The 24,910-nt window shown below is 44.9% G+C and overlaps 1 protein-coding gene across 1 annotated transcript in view; it reads left to right on the top strand.

The window, feature by feature from the left end:
* The window catches only part of LOC124287085 (condensin complex subunit 1-like), a 45,313-nt gene extending 20,664 nt beyond the window's left edge, over nucleotides 1-24,649 (top strand). The window contains 18 exon segments of the mRNA XM_046723564.1: nucleotides 232-332; nucleotides 1,563-1,816; nucleotides 2,403-2,487; nucleotides 3,335-3,531; nucleotides 4,238-4,370; nucleotides 4,629-4,855; nucleotides 9,364-9,520; nucleotides 10,129-10,249; nucleotides 10,960-11,015; nucleotides 11,017-11,084; nucleotides 11,715-11,870; nucleotides 12,349-12,526; nucleotides 19,774-19,868; nucleotides 19,989-20,069; nucleotides 20,586-20,769; nucleotides 22,009-22,153; nucleotides 22,791-22,946; nucleotides 23,437-24,649. Coding sequence (XP_046579520.1) covers nucleotides 232-332; nucleotides 1,563-1,816; nucleotides 2,403-2,487; nucleotides 3,335-3,531; nucleotides 4,238-4,370; nucleotides 4,629-4,855; nucleotides 9,364-9,520; nucleotides 10,129-10,249; nucleotides 10,960-11,015; nucleotides 11,017-11,084; nucleotides 11,715-11,870; nucleotides 12,349-12,526; nucleotides 19,774-19,868; nucleotides 19,989-20,069; nucleotides 20,586-20,769; nucleotides 22,009-22,153; nucleotides 22,791-22,946; nucleotides 23,437-23,576 — 2,534 coding nt within the window. The 3' untranslated portion in view covers nucleotides 23,577-24,649.
* Nucleotides 24,650-24,910: the final 261 nt, after the last annotated feature.

Here is a 24,910-nt window from a genome sequence, read left to right as displayed (position 1 = left end):
AATTGGAATAGACAGGAAAGTATTAAAGTCACCTCATATCAAGATTAATTAAAAACTCCTAGAAAATTAATTATATACCGTTTCCCTGAATATTGCCGAACAAATAAAGCATCAGACCCATTGATTTTAGAAGCTATGGTTATGTTTTTGGATATGATGTGAACCTGACAAATTATTTTGTCACTAAAATAGTTTGCACACGCTCTGACAGTATATGATGGACCGTTTCAGGCAACAAGAAGCTGGCCCACGTGTCTGCTACCCCTGTTGAGGGTGAGGGAGATGCTGCCAGCGAGGTGTGCAAGCAGCAGGTGCTTGTCCAGTACCTCAAGGTAGATAACTCTGTCTCTCCATTCCACCTGAGAAGTCAGTGTAACATGAATGCCATGGATGAATGGATGGATCTATGCTTTTGTCATTGATCATCTGATTGTCTGCTCTAGACACATATTGCTGGAATATTGCTGAATTATTTCCTTTCATCGTCCTGGATTGTTAGTCATGCAATCACCCACTGTTCTGGCTATCCCAGATATGGTACCATGATATGGCTGAACTATTGCATACACAAAGGTGCATAATATGAATCTCATCTCCCATGGTTAGATTGTCTTCAAGATTATAGTTTTTACTTTTGCCGTTGGGGCGGTGGGGTAGCCTGGTGGCCTGGTAGCCTGGTGGCGTTGGGTTGTCACACCAAAGACCCAGGTTCGATTCCCTACATGGGTCCAATGTGGGGAGCCCATTTCTGGTGTCCCCCTGCCGTGATATTGCTAAATAATGCTTAAAGCAGAGTCAAACTATACTCACTCACTCACCTTTGCCATTTCAAGCAAATACAGCTAGGCTGTTGGACACTTGTGTAAGATGTCAGTGATACTTAGGTTCAGGCAGCACTTGAATCGTAGGTTTGTTAGATTACGATGTGCTAGGAATTGAACAGAATGGCTGTATAGCAAAACAGGAGGACTTGGTGTTGGGTTTGGAAAGTTGTTTCTGTGAGGTGTGTGGAATTTTTGTTTTAAGTTGGGGGTTTTAAATATGTATACACAGTGCAAGCTGTCAAAACCAGCAGCTGTCCAATCCTGCATGTTGTCATCACCGGCATAAAATTTAATCCTGCTGTGGCTAGTACATTTATCATCATTTAAAGGCTCTGCAATCCGGCAGCTGTCAATTCCGGCTCTCGGCATGAAATGAGCCTCTTGAATATTTGTTTATACAATAATCAGTGTTGTCTAGTGAGTTGACATGTTTTATTGTGATGCAACACTGTATATGAGAGTGACAAAACAGTTCAGTTCTAGTCGTGGGTAACCGTGTCAGCTCTACAATCCGGCACGCTGTTTAAACTGGACTAATTCTTCAGTCCCGATGAGTGCCGGTTTAGACAGCTTCCACGGTAGTATGATTTCATCTATCTTACTCTATTCTGGTGGTGTATCATGATACCAGAGGTATCATCAGTGGATACAGTGATCATATTGTGAGATTTTTCATGCAATTCTCAGCTCAGGTACATAACATCTTTTACATTGAAGTCTACTGTCATGTGTATTCAGGACTCTCTGACCTTCGCCAAACAAGTTCAGACGTCTGTCCCCACCATCTGCCAACTCCTGGGGTCTAAGAACACGTCTGATGTATTTGAGGCCATTGAGTTCTTCGTGACAGGGTTTGAGTTTGGTGTGACGGCCACCATGTTGGGGATCAGGCGGATGTTGACGCTGGTGTGGTCGAAGGAGTCCGGGGTGAAAGAGGCGGTAGTGGCGGCGTACAAGAGACTGTACCTTAGTCCCCAGGGCGGGAACCAGAGGTGAGGGTCATGTGTAACTTGTATGTCACTGGTTTAGTCATCTGTAGGAGATCAAAACAAATGCTGCTTTGGCTGGGAAAGGGGGAATCTTGTAATGTCAGAATTCCAAAATGAAGTTGAGTGTCTCTACCTGAAAATGTGGAACCTACAACCTTGTACAGTTTAGTATTGAATACCAACTTCCCACGAATGTACCATCTGTGAAACCCTGATAACTTGTGAAACACACAATATATGAAACCATATGTAATAAGATATTGTACAATCTGTGAAACCACTTACCTTTAAGATTTTGTAAAACCCAGTAACCCAGTACAGCACCATATGTGAACCCCTATTCCCATGTACTTTACACCATGTGATACCTATTTCCAAATGCATGTTCAACAGACATGTTACCGAGTACAATACAAAATGTGAAACTTGTCAACATTACCTTTTGTGAAACACCTAGTTCTGTACAATTCGAGAATCCATCATGTACTGCAGTACAGTTTGATGAAATCTGTTTTTCTTGAACTCCATTCACTTATAACAGATGTCAGTTAAATATTTGCTCAACCTGAATTTGTTTGCCCTGTGACAGGTCGAAAGCCCTGGCCATCGTGACGAATCTAACAGCCCTCACCATCGGAGCAACATTGGGTGACCTGACATCACTGGAAGGGCTGGTAATGCTGACTTTTGTACCTCATCAGCAACCCCAAACATACTGAGATAGAAACATTCTTACTTCTTGGCACCTACCGGATGACATGGTGACTCAATCATCTGCAGGGCTGAAAATTAGGCACGCCAGATGCCTAAGATCATTATTATCCTGATTATGTTTATAAGTTTGCAAACTCCTTTCTTACTGTTGTCACCAAAGTGCTAAATCCATGATATGCTTTCCTGACAAGCTGTCCTTCTATTTCATAACTGAAATACTGTTCAAAGTAACATTAACCAAATTTACTCACCCGGGAATTTTAATTTTTCTTTTGAATCATTTTCTGCATCACTTTTTCAGTCATCAATTCGTAAATAGCCATTACAGTTTAGATGGCCAAGCCATTATCATCTTGGTTTAGAACCGGTCATTTTAATTAGAAAAACAATAATCAGATATGCTCATCTGAATTGTTCACTTGTATTTAAGAATAAAGACCTTTGTGACTTAAACATTGATAAGACCCGTGAATTTCCGGGTTAGAATGAAACTTAAGTAACCCATGCTTGTCGTAAGAGACGACTAACGGGATCAGGTGGTCAGGCTTGCTGACTTGGTTAGCACATGTCATCGGTTCCCCATTGAGCAGATCAATGCTCATGCTGTTGATCACTGGATTGTCTGGTCCAGACTCGATTATTTCCAGACCGCCACCATATAGCTGGAATATTGCAGAGTGCGGCGTAAAACTAAACTCACTCACTATGCATTGATAAAGTTTACCTGGTGTGACTACATCAGATAGATTTGAACAGATCATGTATTTAGTTTTGGATTAAAAGCTCAGGTGTTATTGTGTGCTGCAGGTTGTTGAGTTCATCAAGAGCGGGGAGATTGGGCCACCAGTGATACAGATGCTGTGGGAGAGGTTCACGTTGAAGGTGCCGAACACGACGGCATCAGACAGCCGTGCAGCGTTGCTGCTGCTCTCAATGGCAGCTGGGTATGACAACTTCAGTTTTTTACCTACGAGATATATCCCCAGTCGGAGATTCAACCAGCGGTAGGCCTCATTGTGTCACTGTCCGCACGCTGGTTCTGTATTGGTCGAGCTTGTGACCACTTGCAGTTTGTTTACCTTGCCTTGAGTTAAAACTGTTTACCTTCGTTTAAGTTGTCTGTTTTTTAATAGTTCATGATTCGCCTTTTACATGCTTGAAGAAGTTCCTGTTTCTCTGATCATTTTGATTTGCAAGTTTCTGTCTCATATACATGTTTTGATAGATTTAAGACAAGACAGAATATATGTAAAAAAAGAATAAAATAATAATAACAAATAATAACATGAATAATGTTGAAACTAAAACTGATGATATTTCTCTATACTTAGACTGTTACCATCATAGTGACTGGGTTTAATTCCATCAGCTGTAAGGGATTAGGCTAGGCTGGTGGTTAAAGTGTTCACCCATCACACTAAAGACCCGGGTTTCGATTCCGCACATAGGTACAATGTGTGAATCCCATTTCTGGTGTCCCCTGACATGATGTTGCTGGAATAAACCTTTTGTGTTTCATTTTCAAATTATTTTACATGTTGAAACATGGTGTTGGGGTGTGATGTGTAGTTATTGTGCATTGAAATAGTTCAGGTTAGCATGACCACATCTCAACCATTTAGTGGTTGCCAAAGTATGTTATTGCACATGGGAAGTTATGTTTATGCATACAAAACACCATGACAGTGTTGACGCCTGTGTTGTTCTTAGGGCGGAGATGGAAATGGTGAAGAGTAACATTGAGGTACTGATCAAGGAAGGTTTGGGACCACGAGCTGAGGATGACTTCCTGCTGGCCCAGAACGCCTGTCGTGCTCTCGTCAAACTGGGGTCTGTCAAGAAGGTAGGTGTAAGACAATGATCTCGCTCTCGTCAAACTGGGGTATGTCAAGAAGGTTGATGTTGCTCTTGTCTAACTGAGGTCCATCCGGAAGGTAGGTGTAAGACAATGATCTCTCTCTCGTCAAACTGGGCTATGTCAAGAGGGAGGTGTAAGACATTGATCTTACTGCCAAACTGGGGTCATTTTAAATCAAAACATACCCACTGTTACAGTGACTGAAGCAGGAAGAAGTTCAGAGGTGTTTATTTTACTTTTCAGAATCGAGGAGAAACGGCAGCTGAGCCATTCCGCCTACCACAGTCACATGAGCTGTTCTCCAGACTGTCTCACCTGCTGGTGTCTGAGCAGACAACCTCACTGGATTCCACTATGCGAGTTGTCTGTGAATCGCCATCTACAAGCTGTCTGGAATATCCCTACTCTGTGGTGTGTGGGAGAGACATCCTCAAGGGTTGGACTGATCAGAAAACCAGGCACCTCTGTCTGTAATCGAAGGGAGATGGTAGGGGATTCAGCCAGTTGTCGCTGTGTTCACAGGTAATGGTATAGCTAAAGTATTCATTCGCCATGCTAAAGGGGGAGAGGACTAACCTGTTCATTGACTCATCCATCTACACCCTGTACTTCCATTGGCATACTCTATCTATTCACATACATATCATGCCATCCATCACATCCATCAAGTACTTCATCTATTCTCATGCCATCAAGGCACTTATCCATCCATTCACACATGTACTCTATCTCACCATCAAGGCACTCTATCCATTCTCCACACGCCACCTGGTATATCCATCACAGTTTCACCTATCAGTACTTCATCTTGTTCACATCTCACCTATCATAAAATATATTCTCATGTCAACGAATAAGGCACTCACCCATTCTCATGTTTCACTATCATCCATTCACATGTTTCACACCATCAAGTGCTCATCCACATGTTTCACCTATCATAATTTCCTATTGTCATGCTCACCCATCAGTACTCTCATCCCATGCTCACCAAGTACCTATCCATTCATATATGCCTACTGTTCTCCAACTATTCACATACCACTCATGTACTGCCTATTCACATGCTCACCTCTATCCATTCATATGCCACCTCAAGTAATTCTTATCTATTCTCATGCTCAATGGTCCTTATCCATTCATATCGCTACTATCAATCCATTCATTCATGCTGTATCCTTACATGCTCACCTATCAATGCACTTCTTATCTGTCCATTTTTCACATGCTCACCCATCTACATGTGTCACCTATCAAGGTCCTATTCACATGCTCACCTATCAAGGCAGTTCATCCATTCTCATGCTCACCCATCAAGGCACTCATCCATTCACATGCTCACCCATCAAGGCACTCATCCATTCACATGCCTCCCCCATCAAGGCACCCATCCATTCACATGTTCCCATCAAGGCATCTTCATCCATTCATATGCTCTACCTATCAAGGTAATTTCATCCATTCACATGCTCACCTATCAAGGCACTCATCCATTCTCACCACCCATCACGTTATCCATTCTTACGCCACCCATGTTTCATTCACATGCCCACCCACTAATTAAGGTATCTATTCACATATGCTCACCCATCAAGGTGACTCTATCCATTTCACACGCTTCGCCTATCAAGGTAATCTCATTCCATGTTTGCTCTATGTTTCAATGACAGGTATTTCTTATCCATTCACATGTATCTATCAAGGATACTAAACTTACTCATATCTTGTCTCACTTAAGGCATTTTCATCTTATTCATCCACTTCATGCCTCTATCCAGGGGTCATTTCTTATCTTATCTGTCTGCTTCATTTAATTAAGGCACTATCCATTCACACGCTCATATCTATTCATATCGCCATCCTTATCCATTCGTTTTACTTCTAAGTTTATCCATAAATCTCTTACTATCTATCTACTTACTTATTCATCTTACTACCTATTCATCTACTTTCTCATTTATTCATTCAAGTCCATTCATTCCACTAATACTTCGCTTTCTATCTACTATTTTAATTATCTTATCCACTCTGCCTTCATCTTATCCATTTCTAACTCATATCAATCACTTCCTTCATCCATTCTTGCTCACTTCTGTCTATTCCATCAGTCTCTGGCACTCTATCAACACTCTTATCCATCTAATTTCATACTTGCTCTTATCCATCAGTCTCTTACTCAGGCCCCATTCTATCAACTTACCTCATCTTAGTCCACTCTTACTTCTACTTTCCATTCTTATCAACTTCCACCCCATCCATTTCAATACTTCACTATCCATCCAATACCTACCTATCCATCAACTTCATCCATCGCATCATTCCACCCATACCTATCAATACTTCTATCTTATCCACTTCCACTTAAGCCCATCTATCAACTTCACTAATCCATCAAATACTCTTCATCTATCCACCTATTTTGCCGTATCCTATCAACATTACCAATTAATTTCAATACCTATCCATTCCAGCCTACCTACCCATCTTATCAACACTCTCATCTATCAGTCCATCATCACAACACTCACCATATATTATTTGCCATTCCAATCTCCATCCATCATCCATCCATCAACTCTTTGCTCTATCTTATCAACTTCATCCCATCTCACTCTATACTTGCTCCTATCTTATCATCCATCTATCCATCAACTCTCACTCTATCCCATCCATCAACTTCTACTCATCTTATCTTATCAGTCTTCACTTCTACCCATCCACTGGGAACACTCATCCATCCACTCCACTTTGCCCATCCTTTTCAACTTTCATACTCCATCAACACTGCTTCACTACCCATCCATCCATCTATCTTATCAACTTCCACTCAACGGGGTTTCATCTTATCCATCAACTTCATACTCTGTCTATCCATCAACTCACTTTTGCCCATCCACTCACCACTTGCTTTCCTTGTATCCATCAACACTCTATCCATCCACTTCCACACTTGTCCCATCAACTCAATACCTATCCATCCACCTTATTTGTCCATCCATCAACACCTCCCATCCATCCACCTATTGTGTTCTATCCATCCACACACCACCAATCAATCAACATTCATCCCATCCACCTACTCTTTCACCTATCCATCAACACTTCATCCATCAGCTACTTCACCCATCCATCAACACTTCCCTCATCCATACACCTATTTTGCCTCCATCCAATCCCCTGCGCTCCATCCACCTTCCACCTACTTTGCCCATCCATCAACTCATCCATCCATCAACCACCCTTCATCATCCATTCTCACCCATCCACAATACTCATCCTCAGCTTTCACTCATCCATCCATCAGTACCATCCATACACTTCACCTACCACCTCCTTCCATCCACTTCCCCACCCATCCATCCTGGCCTCCCATCCATCAACACTCATCCATCAACACTCATCCCACTCACTCACCCATCCATCGGGAACATCATCCATCAACTCACCCATCCATCCACCTATCCACCTGCCACAGATTGCCCATCCATCAACTCCACCCATCCATCAACACTCATCCATCCACCACTTCTGCTCCATTCATCAACCTCCACCCATCCATCCACTCCACTCACCATCCATCAACACTCACCCATCCATCAACACTCATGCATGCCTCACTCCAACACTCGCCAATCTATCAACACTTCCATCCATCCGCATTCCATCAACAGCATCTATCACTCACTACCATCCATCAACACTTTATGTACTTCTACTTACCCATGCATCATCACTCATCCATCTACTCTTACTTGCTATATCAATCTCCATCCATTCCTTCACCCAGTCCATCAACACTCATGTATCCTCACTTGCCATCTTGGTCAACACTCCATCTACTTCACTCGCCTATCCTATCCATCATCACTCCCATCAACACTCAATCGCCCATCCATCAACTCACTCGTGTCCATCCACTCTCATCCATCTCACTTGCATCCATCCATCAACTCCTGTCCATCCACTCCACTCCTGTCCATCTCACTCACTCTGTCCGTCCATCCATCAACACTCATGTCCATCCACCTTCCTCCATCCATCAACACTCATCCATCCAGCCTCACTCATCCATCCACTCTTCATCGTGCCTCCGTCATCCTTGTCCGTCCATCAACTTCACGCCGTCCATCCATCAACACTGTCCGTCATCCGTCCATCCTTCCTCGATCCATCAACTCACTCCATCCATCCACTCTCGTGTCCATCCGTCCACTCCGTCCATCCATCCACTCGTCAACTCCGTCGTCCGTCACTCACGTCGTCCGCATCCACTCGTCCATCCATCTCCTTTCTATCCATCAACTCGCTCCATCCATCCACTCCACTCCACTCCATCCATCAACGTGTCCGTCCATCCATCCATCGGTCCGTTCACTCCGTCCATCCATCAACTCATCCATGTCCGGGTCCACTCACTCCATCTCATCCATCGGCTCACTCACCCATCCATCAACCTTCACTTGTCGTCATCCGTCCACTCACCCATCCATCACACTGCATCCATCCATCCATCACGTCCATCAACTCATCCATCCACTCACTCACCCATCCATCAACACTCGTCCACTCACTCACCCATCCATCAACACACTCATCCATCGGCCACTCACCCATCCATCCATCCGTCCGTCACTCTGTCCATCCTTTTCCTCGTCCATCCACTCCTCCGTCCATCAACTCATCCACTCACTCACCCATCCATCAACACTCATCCACACACTCATCCATACACTCACTCACCCATCCATCCACTTCCTCACCCATCCATCAATACTCATCCATCCACTCACTCTCCCATCCATCAACACTCATCCATCCACTCACTGCTCCATCCACCATCAGTGTTCCACTTATTTGTCCATCCACTCACTCCACCTTCAAATATATTATAGGTAAGAAACATGTATTTACTGTCCTTGCAGGAGCTGACAACACAGAGACCCCACTTCCTGGATGTAGCTCTGGCCAGCTGACCCGGGCTCCTGTGTCTGGCGGGACACGTGGCCCTCAAGCAGCTGGTGCACCTAGATGTGAGCGTGTTCGGGGAGGTGAAGCGACGGCTTGCTGTGCAGGAGGAACGCAATAACAGGAAGTCCTCGGGGAAGAAGAACGATGCATCACTCTCGAAGACAAAGGTAGCAAAGTCATGGACAATTTTTTGTTTTGTTAATAAATATTATTTAACAAATCTGTGGTGATCCTGGATTGAAATTAGTCATATGCAACCTGTGCTTGTCTTCTTTTGACTTAGTGAATCAGAGGGTGCGACTAGCTGACTTGATTTAAAGCATTACAGTAGATATCATGCACTAGTGCGTGGATATGTGCGCTATATAAATATGCAATAATAATAATAATAATAATAATATCAATCACAAGATTGTCTAACTCAATCATTTACAGATCACCATTACATATGAAATAACGCTTGGTATGGTCTTAAACAACACCCGGACACACCCACATGTTAATAATGTTTATTGTTTAACGCTGCACTCAGCAATATTCCAGCTTTATGATGGTGTTCTGTAAATAATCTGGACCAGACAATCCAGTGCTTGACATCATCAGCATAAATCAACACAATTGGGATCATGCATCAACAAGGCCCGATGGTCAACTCTTATGACAAGCATGGGTTGCTGAAGACTAATTTTACCCTGGATCTTCAGATGTTTTTAAAGTAATCGAATAACAGGCTGAGACCACCCCTTTTTCTAATTTCTGTGTTCATCCCTCACAGGACAGTGTGATGACAGAGCAAGAGACAATGGAGGATGAGATGGGGTTGGCTGGTGCGGCAGCCCGGAGGATGCAGAGAGTGAATACATTCGCCAGCATCTGTGAGATGGAGATTGTCACTGGTAATTCTTTTAATACAAATATTCCTACATTCTTTTTCAGAAGAAGTCCTCCTTGGGGTACCAAACTCAGTCAGTCAGTCAGTCCATTTTAAAATCCAACGACTCGTTTTTGTCTTGTGAGACCAACCCTACAGGGCTCCTCAGGGGCCCCCAACAACCAAGAGCAGGTTACTCTCGCTGTCTACTTCGTACCTCACTTTTCATGCTGTTGTTTCTCAGGAAGGACGTACTTGTGTTCATTCTCAGGAATCTTTCCCTGTCCCTACAGAGATAAGGGATACGAATGAAATACTGTGTGTATGGTTCCTTTATTTATGCATGGGCGTTAGATGGATTTCATATGTAGGTATTTTAAATAATGTTTTCTTATCCTGACTCATGATCTTTTGATTGTTAGCATGTTGATACTGTGTACAGGGTGTATAACATATTCACAACAATTTACAACTATAGTTATTTTTGGCTTTCAGATTTTCCCTGTTGATAAAACTTTAAGCCATACATTGGCTACTCTATTTGAATGCTTTGAAGTCCTAACACTGGCTGTTTTTAGAAATTTTGTCTGAATCCAACTTCAAATATATTAAGGCTTTGAACTTCTCCCAAATGTGTCTTGGTATTTACAGGATATTCTTGAGTTGTCTTTGATTTAGTCCTCTTATTTAATTTAAATGTTTAGTGTTATACAACCACTATTGCTATGTGACCAGGAGCAGGCCTGCTGTCTGAGTTTGAGCCCCTGCTGGTGGCGGTGTGCAGTTCCCCAAGGCAAGTACCCCGATCTGCAGCTGCAGACTGCTGCATCACTCGCACTTGCAAAGTTTATGACAGTCAGGTGTGTACTTAACTGCGCTAGTGGTGGTCTGATTAATACAAATAATAGTAATAATAATAAGCAATCGATCATGTTTTCAATCAAACACCCACCCACTCACTCACTCATGACTCACTTACGACTCACTCATCTGCACGAAGCTGTGATCATCCACTGACCGTTGGAAGTGAAGCGTGAGTGTCCCTTGTGTCTTGACATAAGACAAGGTCTGCTAGTCTGGATTAATGACCGATCAGCAGGGTATTGGTGCCCTTGGTGGTGATTAATAGGCCTATCTGACACTGAGTGAACTGTAATTGGCAATTCAAAACTACCATGCTCTTTTGGCAGTGATTTTAAACCAGAAGTGTATGATCGCTACCGTTTCAACACCACAGCCTGGATGACAGAAATCCAGATATCCGGATATTCAGTTATCTGGACAATTTACGCAAAAACAAATGTGTCCAGATATCTGGGGTCCACTGTAATTCTTGTCCAGAATTTAGTTGTTCAGTAAAATATCACTGTGATTTCTTGATGTTACCCTAAATCATTCAGATAAAGTGCATTTCCACTCTTCAGTAAGAATACAAACGAAGTGTTTAGATTGACATGACTTATGTCTCAAATATCTCATTTCTGTTGCAGCTCAGAGTTCTGTGAAAACCACCTGCAGCTCATGTTTACAATCCTGGAGAAATCCCAGAGCCCAATCATCCGTGCCAACACAATCATTGCCCTTGGCGACCTGGCGTTCCGCTTCCCGAATCTCATTGAACCCTGGACGCCTCACCTCTACGGCAGGTGAGATGCGCTCACAGCTGGCAACTTAGGACCAGCAATAATTGGATCTGATCAGCTGTTGAAAAACTATTGACAATAAAATCCTTTCATCTGTTGGGGAAGGGTGGGTGGTTTTTTTTGAGAAATTAAAAGTTAAATTGTCCTTCAGCTATATCAGTTTGAATATCTGACTCAAAACTTGTGATATTCCTGCTGTTTAAGCATAAAATAATGTGCTCAAAGCACCTCTGTACTTATGTAAATAGAGCCAAATGTCGGTAGTTTGGTTCTGTTCATGCTAAAACCAAAAGGCACCAAACAATAGTACTTGTTGTTACCCTGGCTGGTGGATATAGCAAGGATAGGTTGGCTCGGAGTACCACAATATTAGCTACTTTCAATTATGGTTTAGTGTGTGTTTTTGAGCTGGGGATGTAAGGCAATGAAGTTCCTGTTGGTTTGTGTTTTGTGCGTAAGTCAAGGTGTTTCTTTTTCATAGACTGCGTGATGAGTCGTCACAGGTGCGGAAGAATACATTGCAAGTTCTCACCCATCTCATCCTTAATGACATGGTGAAAGTCAAAGGTCAGATCAGTGAACTGGCGTCATGTATTGTTGATCATGATGAGCGAATTGCCAACCTCGCCAAACTCTTCTTCCTGGAACTGTCTAAGAAGGTGAGATGATGTACCTTGACGACGATATCTTGTACCTGTAGACACTTGTGTAATAATTTTTCCTTTCTTTTCAGAAGAAGTCCTCCTTGGGGTACATATAAGCATTAAAATGTCCATTTTAAAAGCCTACGACAGTTGTAACAATATTTCAATAAAATATTTTACCAAACAAAAACTTCGTTATGTGTGGTGAGACCACCCTACAGGGCCCGTAGAGGGGCCCCTACAACCAAGAGCAGGTAACTCTGGCTGTGTACCTCGTACCTCACTTTTCATGCTGTAAAATTCGGCCCGTGTAGGTCGATTGCATGGTCAAAAGCTCTGAATAAGAGATGAGTGAGATAGAGTCAAATCCTGTATGTATGGTTCCTTTTTTATTTCGAGCTAGCTGGAATCTTTGTATGACTTTTTTTCATTCATGATTTGTTGTAACTTTACCGGCGTGTTAAGCTGTCTCCAGCCACGTGGCAGGCAAGATGGCGGACCCAGCGGGGTTCCGTTTGCTTTCCTTCTCCTGGCTTTAGAAAAAGCCTTGTAGTCGGGTTGTGAAAGGGCTGATATTTCATTTTGTAGATTATACTTGCCTAAATTCCTCTTTTTCAGGCTTTAGGTAAGTTTTGCTTGAGTGTTTTAAATGGCCCAGCGTTTACGTGTAAGCTCACACATGTTGCTCTTTGTCACCTATATGCGCCCAATTACGGCCAGCTATTATGGCTTTACGCTAGTAATTAATAGCTTTGCTGTAGCAGTTAAAATATCGCCCGGCGTTGTATTTTGTTCTGTTTTGTTGTGTGCATATTATATTATGTATATCGTTACAGTCCTTGCTATTATCATAGCGTGGTTCTGTTTTTGCAGCCCAAAGGGGTGTGTCACCTGTAAGCGGCAGTTTGTAAGCCTCAGGATCGCCACCTGGTTTGCTTCGTTGTTTAGCGGAGGAAAGCCCATGGCGAACAAGGTTGTTCTATGTGTCAGGCTTTCTCCCCGCTTTCATCAAGTCCAGGCGTGCTGATTACATGTTCTACACGTCCTTACTTCAGGCGGGGGGACATTTGGGGTCAGGAGCAGCCTAAAGACAAAGATAAAAACAAAGAAAAGAAGGCTTGGCTTCCTCTCTTTCGGGGATGCTCCTAAGCGAGGCCGAAGGGTGCGGGGCCTCCGGCTCTTTCACCTGCCATCCCCTCAACATCACAGGCACCTTCCCCCCTCCTGTCCCTGTTTCTAACCAGCTAACAATTGATTTACTTTCTGATATATTGCAGAAGCAGATGGATTCGGTCCACTCTCGTGGCTGGCCAGCGATGGCTGGCCTCCGACAGGAGGTTGGTGTCCGACCAGATGCGGGTGTGTGTGTGGCCGGGTCTATGGCGGGCAGTGCTCCCAACCTCAGCTTAGGCTCTGGTGTGGGGGTTTCTGTCGAGGGGTGCGTCGGCTCCGAGTTTTAGTCTCGGTTGCTGGCCACCCTCGCTGTAGTAACTACTACCGGCCCGAGCCTTGGCTCGGGTCTGAGTCCAGTAGTTAGTAGTTTGGCAGTCCCTGTAGTTGCCGCTACCGCCCAGTGGTCCCACCGCTTGCGCCCGGCTTGGCGGGCCATTGATGTCTGGATCATTTTGTCTACCATTGAGGAATCCCAGCGCGGGCTCTTCCTCATCCGCGGCACCTTGACTCAGTCTCGAGTCTTGGGTGGGTGTGCGGGCAACCCGGCTCTGCTCGAGCCTTTGTCCCTCTCTGTAGACCCCTCGGATGATCCCTCAGAGCTCTCTCTGGAAACAGAGACCTCACTCATTGAGGATCGATTCGAGGAGGCTATGGAGGAGGATGAGGGTCGGGAGGAGTTAGATGCATGCCTTTGGTTTAAGCTCGGTCGTCCCTGAGGCAGATGCGGGGGCGTGTGCTTCTGTCCTGCCCCAGGTAGTGGTCAGTACTGGCGCACCCGACCCTCAGGAGTTTAGCCTCCCAGGGGAGGCTTTTGCTCCCACCAAGGTGGGGGACACAAGGCTCGCGTATATTACCCTCAGTCTTGTCTGAAGTAATCAACCCCTCCTCTGTGGTACCAGGTCCAGGTTGATTTGCCAGAACTTGACCGTCGGTACCTCATGGGGAAGGCTTGCCTCTACAATCCCCAGTGGTTGGCGATTGTGTTTTACGCATCCATTAAGCCCTGGGGGTTAAATCGAGTAATTCTATGGCTTCAGCCAAGCAAGGTCGCCCGGCTTCCGCCCGTTCCGCGACTAGCAGCTACAGCGCTTAAATCCGCCCTATCGATCCTTTGAAGAGCAATACGCAATGCGGTTCAATGCCTCAAAGTGGCGATCCATTCCGCCTACATCTCGGTGTTGCAGAGGCAACTACTGGATGTGGGTGGGGTGGAGAAAGATTAGATCTCCCTCCACCTTGGCTAAGCAATTAGCGGAGGTACAGTCACATCTGGTAGCGATTCTATCAGGTGTGTCGGCTTGCCAAATGATGTCGGTGATGGGCCTCCGTTAAGCCTGTGGCTTTCCGTGGCGAGGTATTAAGCCTGCCATAACAGGCTCTGCTGGCTGCCATTCGGATGGGTTCTACCCTGTTCCCGGGGCAGCTACAGTAGTCGGGAGGCAGCGCGGAGGCTGTCTCAACCTTCAAGGACTCTAAGCCCTTGCTGGAACAGCCTCACGTCTGGCTTCGCGGCCCCGGTTGTCTCCTCCGCATATCCTTCTGCGGCGGCGAAGGAATCTGTTAAATGGGCTCAGCCCTTGCAGTGTGCGGAGGGTAAGGGCAGAGGCAGGGGCAAGGGGCAAGGCCCGCGGCCCCACCAGCCTTTTCAGAGGAAGGGGAAGTCAGCCCGGCTTCCCAGCTATAATTCCTCGGGCCCTTGTTGGTACCAGACCAAGCAGTCAGAGTACTGCCAAAGTCCGGTATTCAATGTCTCCTGCCACATATCCCTGTGGGTGAGTGGACTTTCCCTCTTCCTGTCGAGATGGGAAAAGTCCGTCAATCCCTGGGTCCTGTCCACACTCAGGGAAGGCCACTTGCCACAGTGGAGGCGAGACCCACCCCTTCTCCGGGATCCGTTGCACTCCAGTGCGGCTGCCCTAGAGAAGGCGGAAGTGCTCCGTGCGAGGTCCAGTCGTTGCTGGACAAGGCAGCCATAGAAGATGGTTCCTGTGGGACAAGAAATGTTGGGTTTTACTCAACTTATTTCCTTGTCACCAAAAGGGACGGAGGGGGTTCAGACCTATTCTAAACCTCAAAGGTCTGAGCGACATGTTAGAGGTACCGTCATTCAAGATGGAAACACTGCGTTGGTGATTTAGTCTGTGGAGAGGGGAGATTGGCTCCGTCAATCGACCTCAAAACAGCGATACTTCCATGTCCCTATGCACCCGAGTTCGGAAATACCTAAGGTTTTCCTTCGGCGGGGAGTGCTATCAGTTCAGGTACTCCCCTTGGCATTTCCACAGCGCCAAGGGTGTTCACCAAACTCATGCTAATTCCAGCTCAGGTAGCCAGGTCACAGGGCAGGTGCTGTCACCCGTTACCTAGGCGATTGGCTCCTTAGATGCGCTGCCACTCACTTGAGTCGAGTTGCGACACTTGCTGTGATGAGTATTCTCACCAAGTTGGGCTGGATTATCAACCTCAAGAAATCAGAACTGGTTCCCACCCAGGATCTGGTGTTCTTGGGGAGAGTTGAGACAGCGAGGATAGTCTCCCTGTCTCGGACAGCGTCACCAAAGTCAGAGAGTTGTGTTACAATTTCTCGAGTTCCCCAGGGCCTCAGCTCGGACTTGGCTCCAGTTGTTAGGCAACATGGCGGCAGCGGTGGACATCGTTTGGCGGCCTTGGTTGAGGATCACGACCCATTCAGCAGGCTCTAGCTTCGAATGTGGGTCCACACCCAGGGTTCTGAGTTGATTCTCCACACTCCAGGGTGGCTAATTCCTCATTTACGGTGGTGGACACTGGCAGGGAATTTATCCAAGGGGCTCCTTTGGACATCCCATCGCCAGATCTCTCAATTCAGGCGGACGCTTCCCTCACAGGGTGGGGCGTGCTGAAGCGCCCTAATGGGTCTCAGGCCTGTGGTCACAGAAGCGGCGCAACTGCACATCAATGTGCTAGAATTGAGAGCAGTCAGGTTGGTGTTCAAGCGACTTGGGGAGCAGGTTCAAGGCCGTGTGGTCCGTCTGAGATGGACAACCAGGCGGCAATGACCTACATCCTGAAGCAGAGGCGATCTGGTTTCCCGTCTCTTCTGCAGGAGGCATGGCAGTTTCTGCTCTGGTGCGACCAGTTCGACATCACGGGTAATGCCTGTTTATCTCCCAGGGGCGGACAGCGTTCGAGCAGATGCACTCTCTCGTCGTATCCTGGCCCCACAGTGGATGCTCCATCGGGGGATATTCGGGGCTATCTCCCAGTTGTTGGTCGTTCCAGGTGGATCTGTTTGCATCTGGGGGCGAACCAGATTCGGTGTTTTGCTCTCGGATACGGATCGAGAGCCATCGCCCAGGCGCTTTCCAGCTCGATTGGGCCGGACAGGGTTCTGTGGGCGTTCCGCCACTACCCCCTGATTCCCAAAGTCCTCTTGCAGCTTGCCACCCAACCAGCTCGACTTCTTGTGCTCCTTGCACCTTTGGTCGGCTCAAAGCTGGTTTCGGTACTACTCAGGTTTCTGGCTCAGCCTCCTGTACTATTACCCTTTCGACCCGGACTTACTATCCCAGAGCGGGCCGCCGCACCCGAATCCCAGGATTCAGTGGGTGGCCTGGCCTCTGTCGGAATCGCCTCCGCCTTGGCGGAATTCCTGCACCAGTTGCAGACACAATTCTGGCCAGGCGGAGGGATTCGACAAGCGTTCAGTATGAGGATAGATGGGCCTGTTATGCTGGCGCTGGTGTTATTAATCGGCAGAGGATTCTTGATCCCTTTTCTTCAACTGTAATTGAAGTACTGGAGTTCTTGCAGTCTCGGTTAGAAGCCCGGTTTAGCGGCGTCTACTATCGGGGCTACTCCACGGCAATCTCTGCCTTCCATATCCCTGCCGGCGGTGCTCTCTTGGGGCAGCACCCTCTCGTACAGCTTTTTAGCGTGGACAGAATCCGTCCGACTGTCCGGCGGATTAGTCCCCGTGGGACTTGTCAATCGTTCTTGATTGGATGTCGGTCCTCTCTTTCCGCGATCTGTCGTCTCTTTCCTCCAGCTGTTAAGTTGGAAGGCTGCCTTTCTTGTGGCGGTAGCGTCTGGCAGGCGGGTAGGTGATATCCATGCGATGTCAGCGGATCCTGCTCTGACTGTCTTTCACAAAGACAGAGTCAGTATTCGGTTGCCAGACTCCTACCGTCCTAAGGTCGCGAAGCCTTTCATATATAGCGCCTATCGAACTGCCAGCTTTCACTCAGCCTCCATCGTCCGGTACCTCTCTTGGCGTGCTCCGTCTTAGATGTCCGTAAGACTCTCAAGGCTTATATCAAGCGAGCGGCTGCTATCAGGAAAGATAAGCAGCTGTTCTGTTGTTATGGCGGTGGCAAGGCTGGTCTTCCGGCGAACAAGCAGACCATATCTAGGTGGCTTGTCTCTGCCATTTGTTGAGTTACTCTTACAAAGGATTAACCATCCCTCAGGGTTTAAAGGCTCATTCTATTAGGGCAGTGGCGACATCAAAGCATGCGCCCGGCGGCACTGCCCATTGAAGAGATCTGCTCAGCGGCTATCTGGAGCCGACCGAGTGCGTTCATCCGCCACTATCAGCTGGACAAACACTCGCGGGGCGTGCTTTCGGTTTGGCCAGACAGTTCTCACCAGTGGGCAGTGTCGTGATTCTCTAGCGAATGAGCCTTAGAAATCACGTTTGCTTTTCTCATGGTGTAGGTGTTAATAAATTCCTCAATTTTTATGGGTGGTGGTATCACATTGGTGGTGGTTTTACTGTATGTAGCGATTATCACTTTCGCTACAGTCACTGTGTTCATCCCTGCACCAGCGCGGCTGGTTTGGGTTGCTGAGGGATATATATTGGACTAAGCCCATACTTTCCCTCCCATTTTGATGGTTGGGGGTGGGACTTGCGTCCGCCTTTATAAATTCCACCAATAGCCTATCGGCTAGGCTCCTTTTCCCCATGCCTTGCGCCCCGCCTGATTGACATCAGCGGTCAGGTGACTAGGTGAGTGTACTTTCTCTCTCTGTCGGCCCGGCTGTGCCTTCCGACTGAACTAGGGGGTATGTTAGGCAGACAGAATACCACTCCCGACTCAACATCGTTGGGAGTCTGTCTTATGCTTATATGTACCCCAAGGAGGACTTCTTCTGAAAAAGAATTTTACAAACCTGGAGAGGTTATGAATTCTTTGAAGAAAAGTCCTCAACAAGTCTGACACCTCCACCTCCCCTCATTCTGTCTGACACGTTCAGCATGAAAAGTGAGGTACGAGGTACACAGCCAGAGTTACCTGCTCTTGGCTGTAGGGGGCCCTCTACGGGGCCCTGTAGGGGTGGTCTCACCACACATAACGAGTTTTTTGTTTGGTAAAATATTTTATTGAAATATTGTTACAACTGTCGTAGGCTTTTAAAATGGACATTTTAATGCTTATATGTACCCCAAGGAGGACTTTTCTTCAAAGAATTCATAACCTCTCCAGGTTTGTAAAATTTTAGATTTATGCTCATGATGATAGTAATTGTCAAAAGATTATTAGTGTGTATGTAAATCTTTGAATAATACTTAATGACCCAAATCCTCAAAACATGTAAACTTCCCCAGCTGGAGTTGAACCAAGTGATCAATCAGTCTGTAGTTGGGGTTATGTTTGTTGTTGTTTAATGCCACAATCAGCAATATTTCACCTTTTTGAAAGCGGACTCGTGAAGATCTGGGGTAGAATAGGTCTTCAGCAACCCATGCTTGTCACAGAAGGCGACTATGCTTGTCGTAAGAGGTGACTAACGGGATCGGGTGGTCAGGCTCGCTGACTTGGTTGACACATGTCATCGGTTCCCAATTACGCAGATCGATGTTCATGATGTTGATCACTGGATTGTCTGGTCTAGACTCGATTATTTACAGACCGCCGCCATATAGCTGGAATATTGCTGAGTGCGGCGTAAAACTAAACTCACTCATTTTTTATAGCGGTCTATGAACAAATCTATTCTGTACCAGACGATACAGTGATAAGTTCTATATGTTTTGTGTTTTGTCCTTGATTTTTATTGGTGCTCTGTTGTATATTGTCATGTTATTTACTGGTGATCTATTGCAGGGTAATGCTGTATACAATGTCATGCCTGATATAATCAGCCGCCTCTCGGACCCCGACATCGGCGTGGATGAAGAGAACTTCAACACAATCATGAAGTGAGTAAACTGTTCTCTCAGACACAAAAGACATCCACAACAAAAGAGGCTGTCATATGTCTAACTGTGTAATGGTGTCTCAGAATGTCACATGCTGAATGTGATCATGTGTTCTTGCAGGTACTTGTTTGCGTTCATCCAGAAGGACAAGCAGTGTGAGAGTCTGGTGGAGAAGATATGTCATCGATTCAGAGCTACACGGTACAGATCCAGATTATTCTGTGTTTTTAAAACAATTGCACAAAACAGTCCGCTTGACAGGATTCCTTACATAATAAGTTCCTGAAGCCCATTTCTGGTGTCCCCCGCTGTGACAACAGAATATTGCTGAAAGCGGTGTAAAATCAAACGCACTCACTCAATAATAAGCTCCTTACATAAGAAATCTGAGTTATGTCCCTTGATACACAGACATTGCAGAAATTCCCTCCCTTACCTTCCAAGAAAAGGCAAAACTGGAAGCTTCCAGCACAGTCACTTAAGATGGTGAATTCGTCATATGATCTAGACCTATGCTAGACTTAAGCAATGTCACATTGTGGCATGGTGGCTTGTTTTGAAAAAGAAACCTTTCCTTTAACTTAAAACGTTTATGAAAAATAATCAAGTGATCCAACTAGTAAAAAAAGTATGGCTTTACGCTGTGAGTCGAGTGTATGTAGGCCAATAGCTATAGTGTTGTGTGCATCCATGTACTGACATGTGTTGCTGTTTCAGTGTGGAGCGACAGTCAAGAGACCTGTCCTTCTGTTTGTCTATGCTGTCCTACAATGAAAAGAGTATACGCAAACTTCAGGAGAACTTCTCCTGCTACTCCGACAAGCTGTCTGATGATGCTGTGTACAACTGCTTCCTCACCATCATCAACAAGGCAAGGACCTTTCAGAAACAAGAGGCCAAGGTACGTGATATTCCATGCAGTATGATGTTGTCAGGAGTTCTCTTCCACAGTATCTTCTCGCCATCAAACAAAGATAAACAGGATAAAAACATCATGCAGGGAGCAATCAATCAATGATATTTAGTAGGTAACACTGTAAAAATGTCCCTATTAGTCATATTAGGCAGCTAACCTGATGCTGAATGATGTCATCTGTTCTACTCACCAATACCCGAAGAAAACGTACTAGAATCTGTACTTTACTGATAAAGTGCAAAATGTATGATCCAAAATTAACATCGCATTTGACCACTTTCTAGAAGGCATTCATTCTCTTCCCACAGAGGTTACTCCTGTCATATTTTCCTACGTAACCTCTGTTCTAATACGGCCCTTTCACGGTGTGAGCGTTCAAGACTCGTGATTGGAGACAATCAGATTTAGTTGTGCAATCAGCGACGTTGTTTCAAAAGTGATCATTCGCAAGGCCTCGGTAATTTCCGTATGCTTCGAGAAAACTAAACTTCTTCCCCTGCGCGATGCGCAAACGTTTCTTCTAGACAGAACTCAGTTATGTTATGGCGGATCAGTGGCGTCTCCATCGCCCTCGTTGACAACGGACAAGCTAGCCATTAAACGTCTTGTGTGTAACATCAACACAAGTCCCCGGCAGATGGGGGATATTTGTGGCCCCACATTTGCTTGTGTTAGTCAAGTTGAATCTAAGTCGATGTAACAGGTGTTCTGATTGGATAGAAAGAAGGGAGATAATTCGTGTTGCGATCTTTTGCCGCTAGGGGATTTTACGAGAACCGGGAAATATGGCCGTATTAGAACAGAGGTTACGTAGGAAAATATGACAGGAGTAACCTCTGTGGGAAGAGAATGGAAGGCATTGTGTATCCAGAGTTATAATGCTTGAATATTGGTTGTGGAGTGTTGATCAACAAGAGCACACTCTCAGTCAAAGATGTTACGTTTTACTTGTTATGGTTATTGAGTGGTGTCTGTACTGCAGACCGAGTTACATTGATTTCTATACACATTTAACTGTGATGGTTAATGTCGACTGAATCCCGACATGGGTACAATGTGTGAAGCCCATTTCTGGTGTCCCCCGCCGTGATGTTGCTGAAATATTGCTAAAAGCGGCGTAAAACCAAACTCAGTCAGTCAGTAATGTCGACTGTATCAGGTTACCAGACAAGAGTTCTATTTAATAACTCTGGTTTGAATTGATGCCTATCTTTTCCTTTCAAGACCATTGTTGATGAAATTGAGGAACGAATAGAACGGTGTCGCAACAAGGGGTTAGAGGAAGATGAGATCGCTCACAAAGCAAGCAAAGCATCAGGGGCTGCTGCTTCACAGAAGTCGAAACACAAGACACCTGCCAAAACACCAGGTAGGTACTCATCTGAAAACCTGCATCCAAGCTCACTCTATCCATCACATGTTTGTGTGACAGAAGGATGTGATTTCCTGAAGACACAACTGCACAGGTGCAGATTAAATTGGCATGTGCAGTCCGTAACATGTTCACAGAATAGGCAAACAAACCTCACCTGCTTCAAATTTAAACCTTATTGCCAAGATTTAAACAAATTGACATTAAATTACTGACATTTTGGAATATTCCTTGAACAGTCTAAGATATCACTTGTTTCAAATTTAAACCTTATTATCGAACAAGGTAATCATTATGAGGTGACTGGGATCATATATTACTGTAATGTTGCATGGTAAATCAATTTACCCCAGGGGTGGTAGGGTAGCCTAATGGTTGAACTGTTCACTTGTCAAGCCGAGGACAGTTCGATTCCCCACATGGGTACAATGTGTGAAGCTTATTTCTGGTATCCAACTGATATTGCTGGAATATTACTGAAAGCAGAGAAAATCCATTCTCATTCACTTGACCCAGAATATTGTCACTGCAAAATATAGCTTGCTCTGGATACAGTGTAGAGAAAAAAGAAATGAAATTGCGCCCTGTCATGTCATTGCTGAGAATTTTCAAACTGTACTTATATTATGTGAAGGGCGACGGCGACGCAACACAGGGAAGGAAAATCGTGAGTTTGATGATAGCCCAACACCACAAAAACGACAACTGAAGAAAAAAACGAAGGGAAAACCAAAACTGTCATTCAGTTCTGATGAAGAGAGTGATGTGGAGCTGTTCAGTGTGAAAGATGGTGAGTAACTTTTCAGTTACAGTGAGGACCGTGAACGTCTGTGATAGAAATGTCTTCAGCAATACGTGCTTGTCTTTAGAGGTGACTAAGAGGATTGGGCTGTATCCCATTTGCATGGATGATGTTTGTTTGTTTATTGTTAATGCTGCACTCAGCAATATTCCAGCTATATGGCATCAGTCTGCAAATAATCAATTCTGGGCCAGACAATCCAGTGATCAACAGCATGAGCATCAATCTATGCAATTGGAATATGATGACGTGTCAACCAAGTCAGCGAGCCTGACCAGAGGATTCCGTTTGTTGCCTCTACGACAAGCATGGTTTGCTGAAGACAAATTCTAACCCAGATCTTTAACAATTAATAGATAGGGATGAACATTCCCTTATTGTTGTCAGGTAGTCCTGCTTCTTTGTGTCACAGCTCGTAGATGACCCAGTAGTCTTATGAGCCACAAGAGCTTCTACTCACAATTTTGTGTTGGTTCAGGTGGCGATGGGTCGGAGGCAGAGGATGACATTGATGACACGTTCTCCGCTAAGAGTCCGGTGAACAAGCGCAGCAAGGGTGGAAAAGTGAAGCTGACGCCTCGACAGAGAGGAATGAGAGTACTGAACACATCGGAATAGCCTACTGACTTGCTCTGTATTGTTAATATATCCCACTCATGAAACACCACAGATCCTTTATCTACTCTGTCCTCTCTATTGTCTGTTTTCTCCACACTTCTCTACACACCACAGAATGATGTGGTTCTGTTCATAGTAGCCAGGGTAGGAAAACAAACCATTCCTGAGCTCAAACATGTTCAGAAGAAATATCATAGTTTAGTATGCAACTGAACTGAAGGACTATGTTTTTAGATGCCAATCTGCTCAGAAATACTATAACACTCTCAGGCTTTTTGTTAAGAACACAAGTTCCACAAAGGGTATGATTTATTCCAATTAGAAGCACAGCAGGTTTTCTGCAGTGAAATCTTTAATCCAATTACTTCCAATCTCTGGAATACTGTATTCACTAAAATAAGCACCCACTGACCAAGTTTTTGACAGACTTGTAAAACATGGCAGTTTGTATTTTTTTGTGTACAATGTACATTCAGCTCAATTTTTTGGCAAATGTTTTAGTTTCATCTTTACCATTATTAGGCCAGACCAATTTTATTTCTTGTTTTATGGATTTTTGTCCTCCGAAAACCTAAAGGCCCTATAAGAACATAAGGATTTTATTTTTTGAGCAGGGAAATTTAAAAAAAAATTTTTTTCTTATTCTTAAAAAAATATGACCAGCGGATCCGTAAAACAAGAAATAAATTTGGTCTGGCCTCAGATATATTTTTATCAGGATCCCTCCTTGTCATGTTAGTCGAATCCCGGGGTCCCTATTAACAGGAATGTGGTTATGTCCATTTCAATACTGGCAGGTATCACCAGCTGTGGAGACAAGCAGTTTATCTGCGTGTTGACAAAAATGTTGTTAATGAAAAATTCATTTCTGTTTCAAAATAGTTAATGTCACTTATTATTTTTCATTATTTTTATTCAAGATGTCCATTCACCAAATTTAGTGGTTTAACTGCATAAACAAATGTGGCTTCTTCGTGATCAAAAACATTGTTGTGGACTTTGCTTCTGAAGCTGATAACTCCAGCTTCCATTGTTGCCTCTGTGTTACATGATTAAATAACCATTACCATTCAGCAACTTTGTTCATTTATGTGAAACATGATTCAATGCTAGAATTGATACATCACGCTTGTTCCCTGATGGATTCCAAATCAGAATAGGTCTCTGGTACCTCATGCATGTCTCCATGAGGGTTTGGCCATCAGAATAGGCCCTGAGTACATCATGCATGTCTCCATGAGGGTTTGGCCATCAGAATAGGCCCGAGTACATGATGGAGGGTTTGGCCATCAGAATAGTTCCCGAGTACCTCATGCATGTCTCCATGAGGGTTT

The sequence above is a fragment of the Haliotis rubra genome, unplaced genomic scaffold (assembly GCF_003918875.1).
Source record: "Haliotis rubra isolate DU_JTF1 unplaced genomic scaffold, ASM391887v1 Scf4, whole genome shotgun sequence".
Lineage (NCBI taxonomy): Eukaryota > Metazoa > Mollusca > Gastropoda > Lepetellida > Haliotidae > Haliotis > Haliotis rubra.
This window is presented reverse-complemented; position numbering and strand designations above follow the sequence as displayed.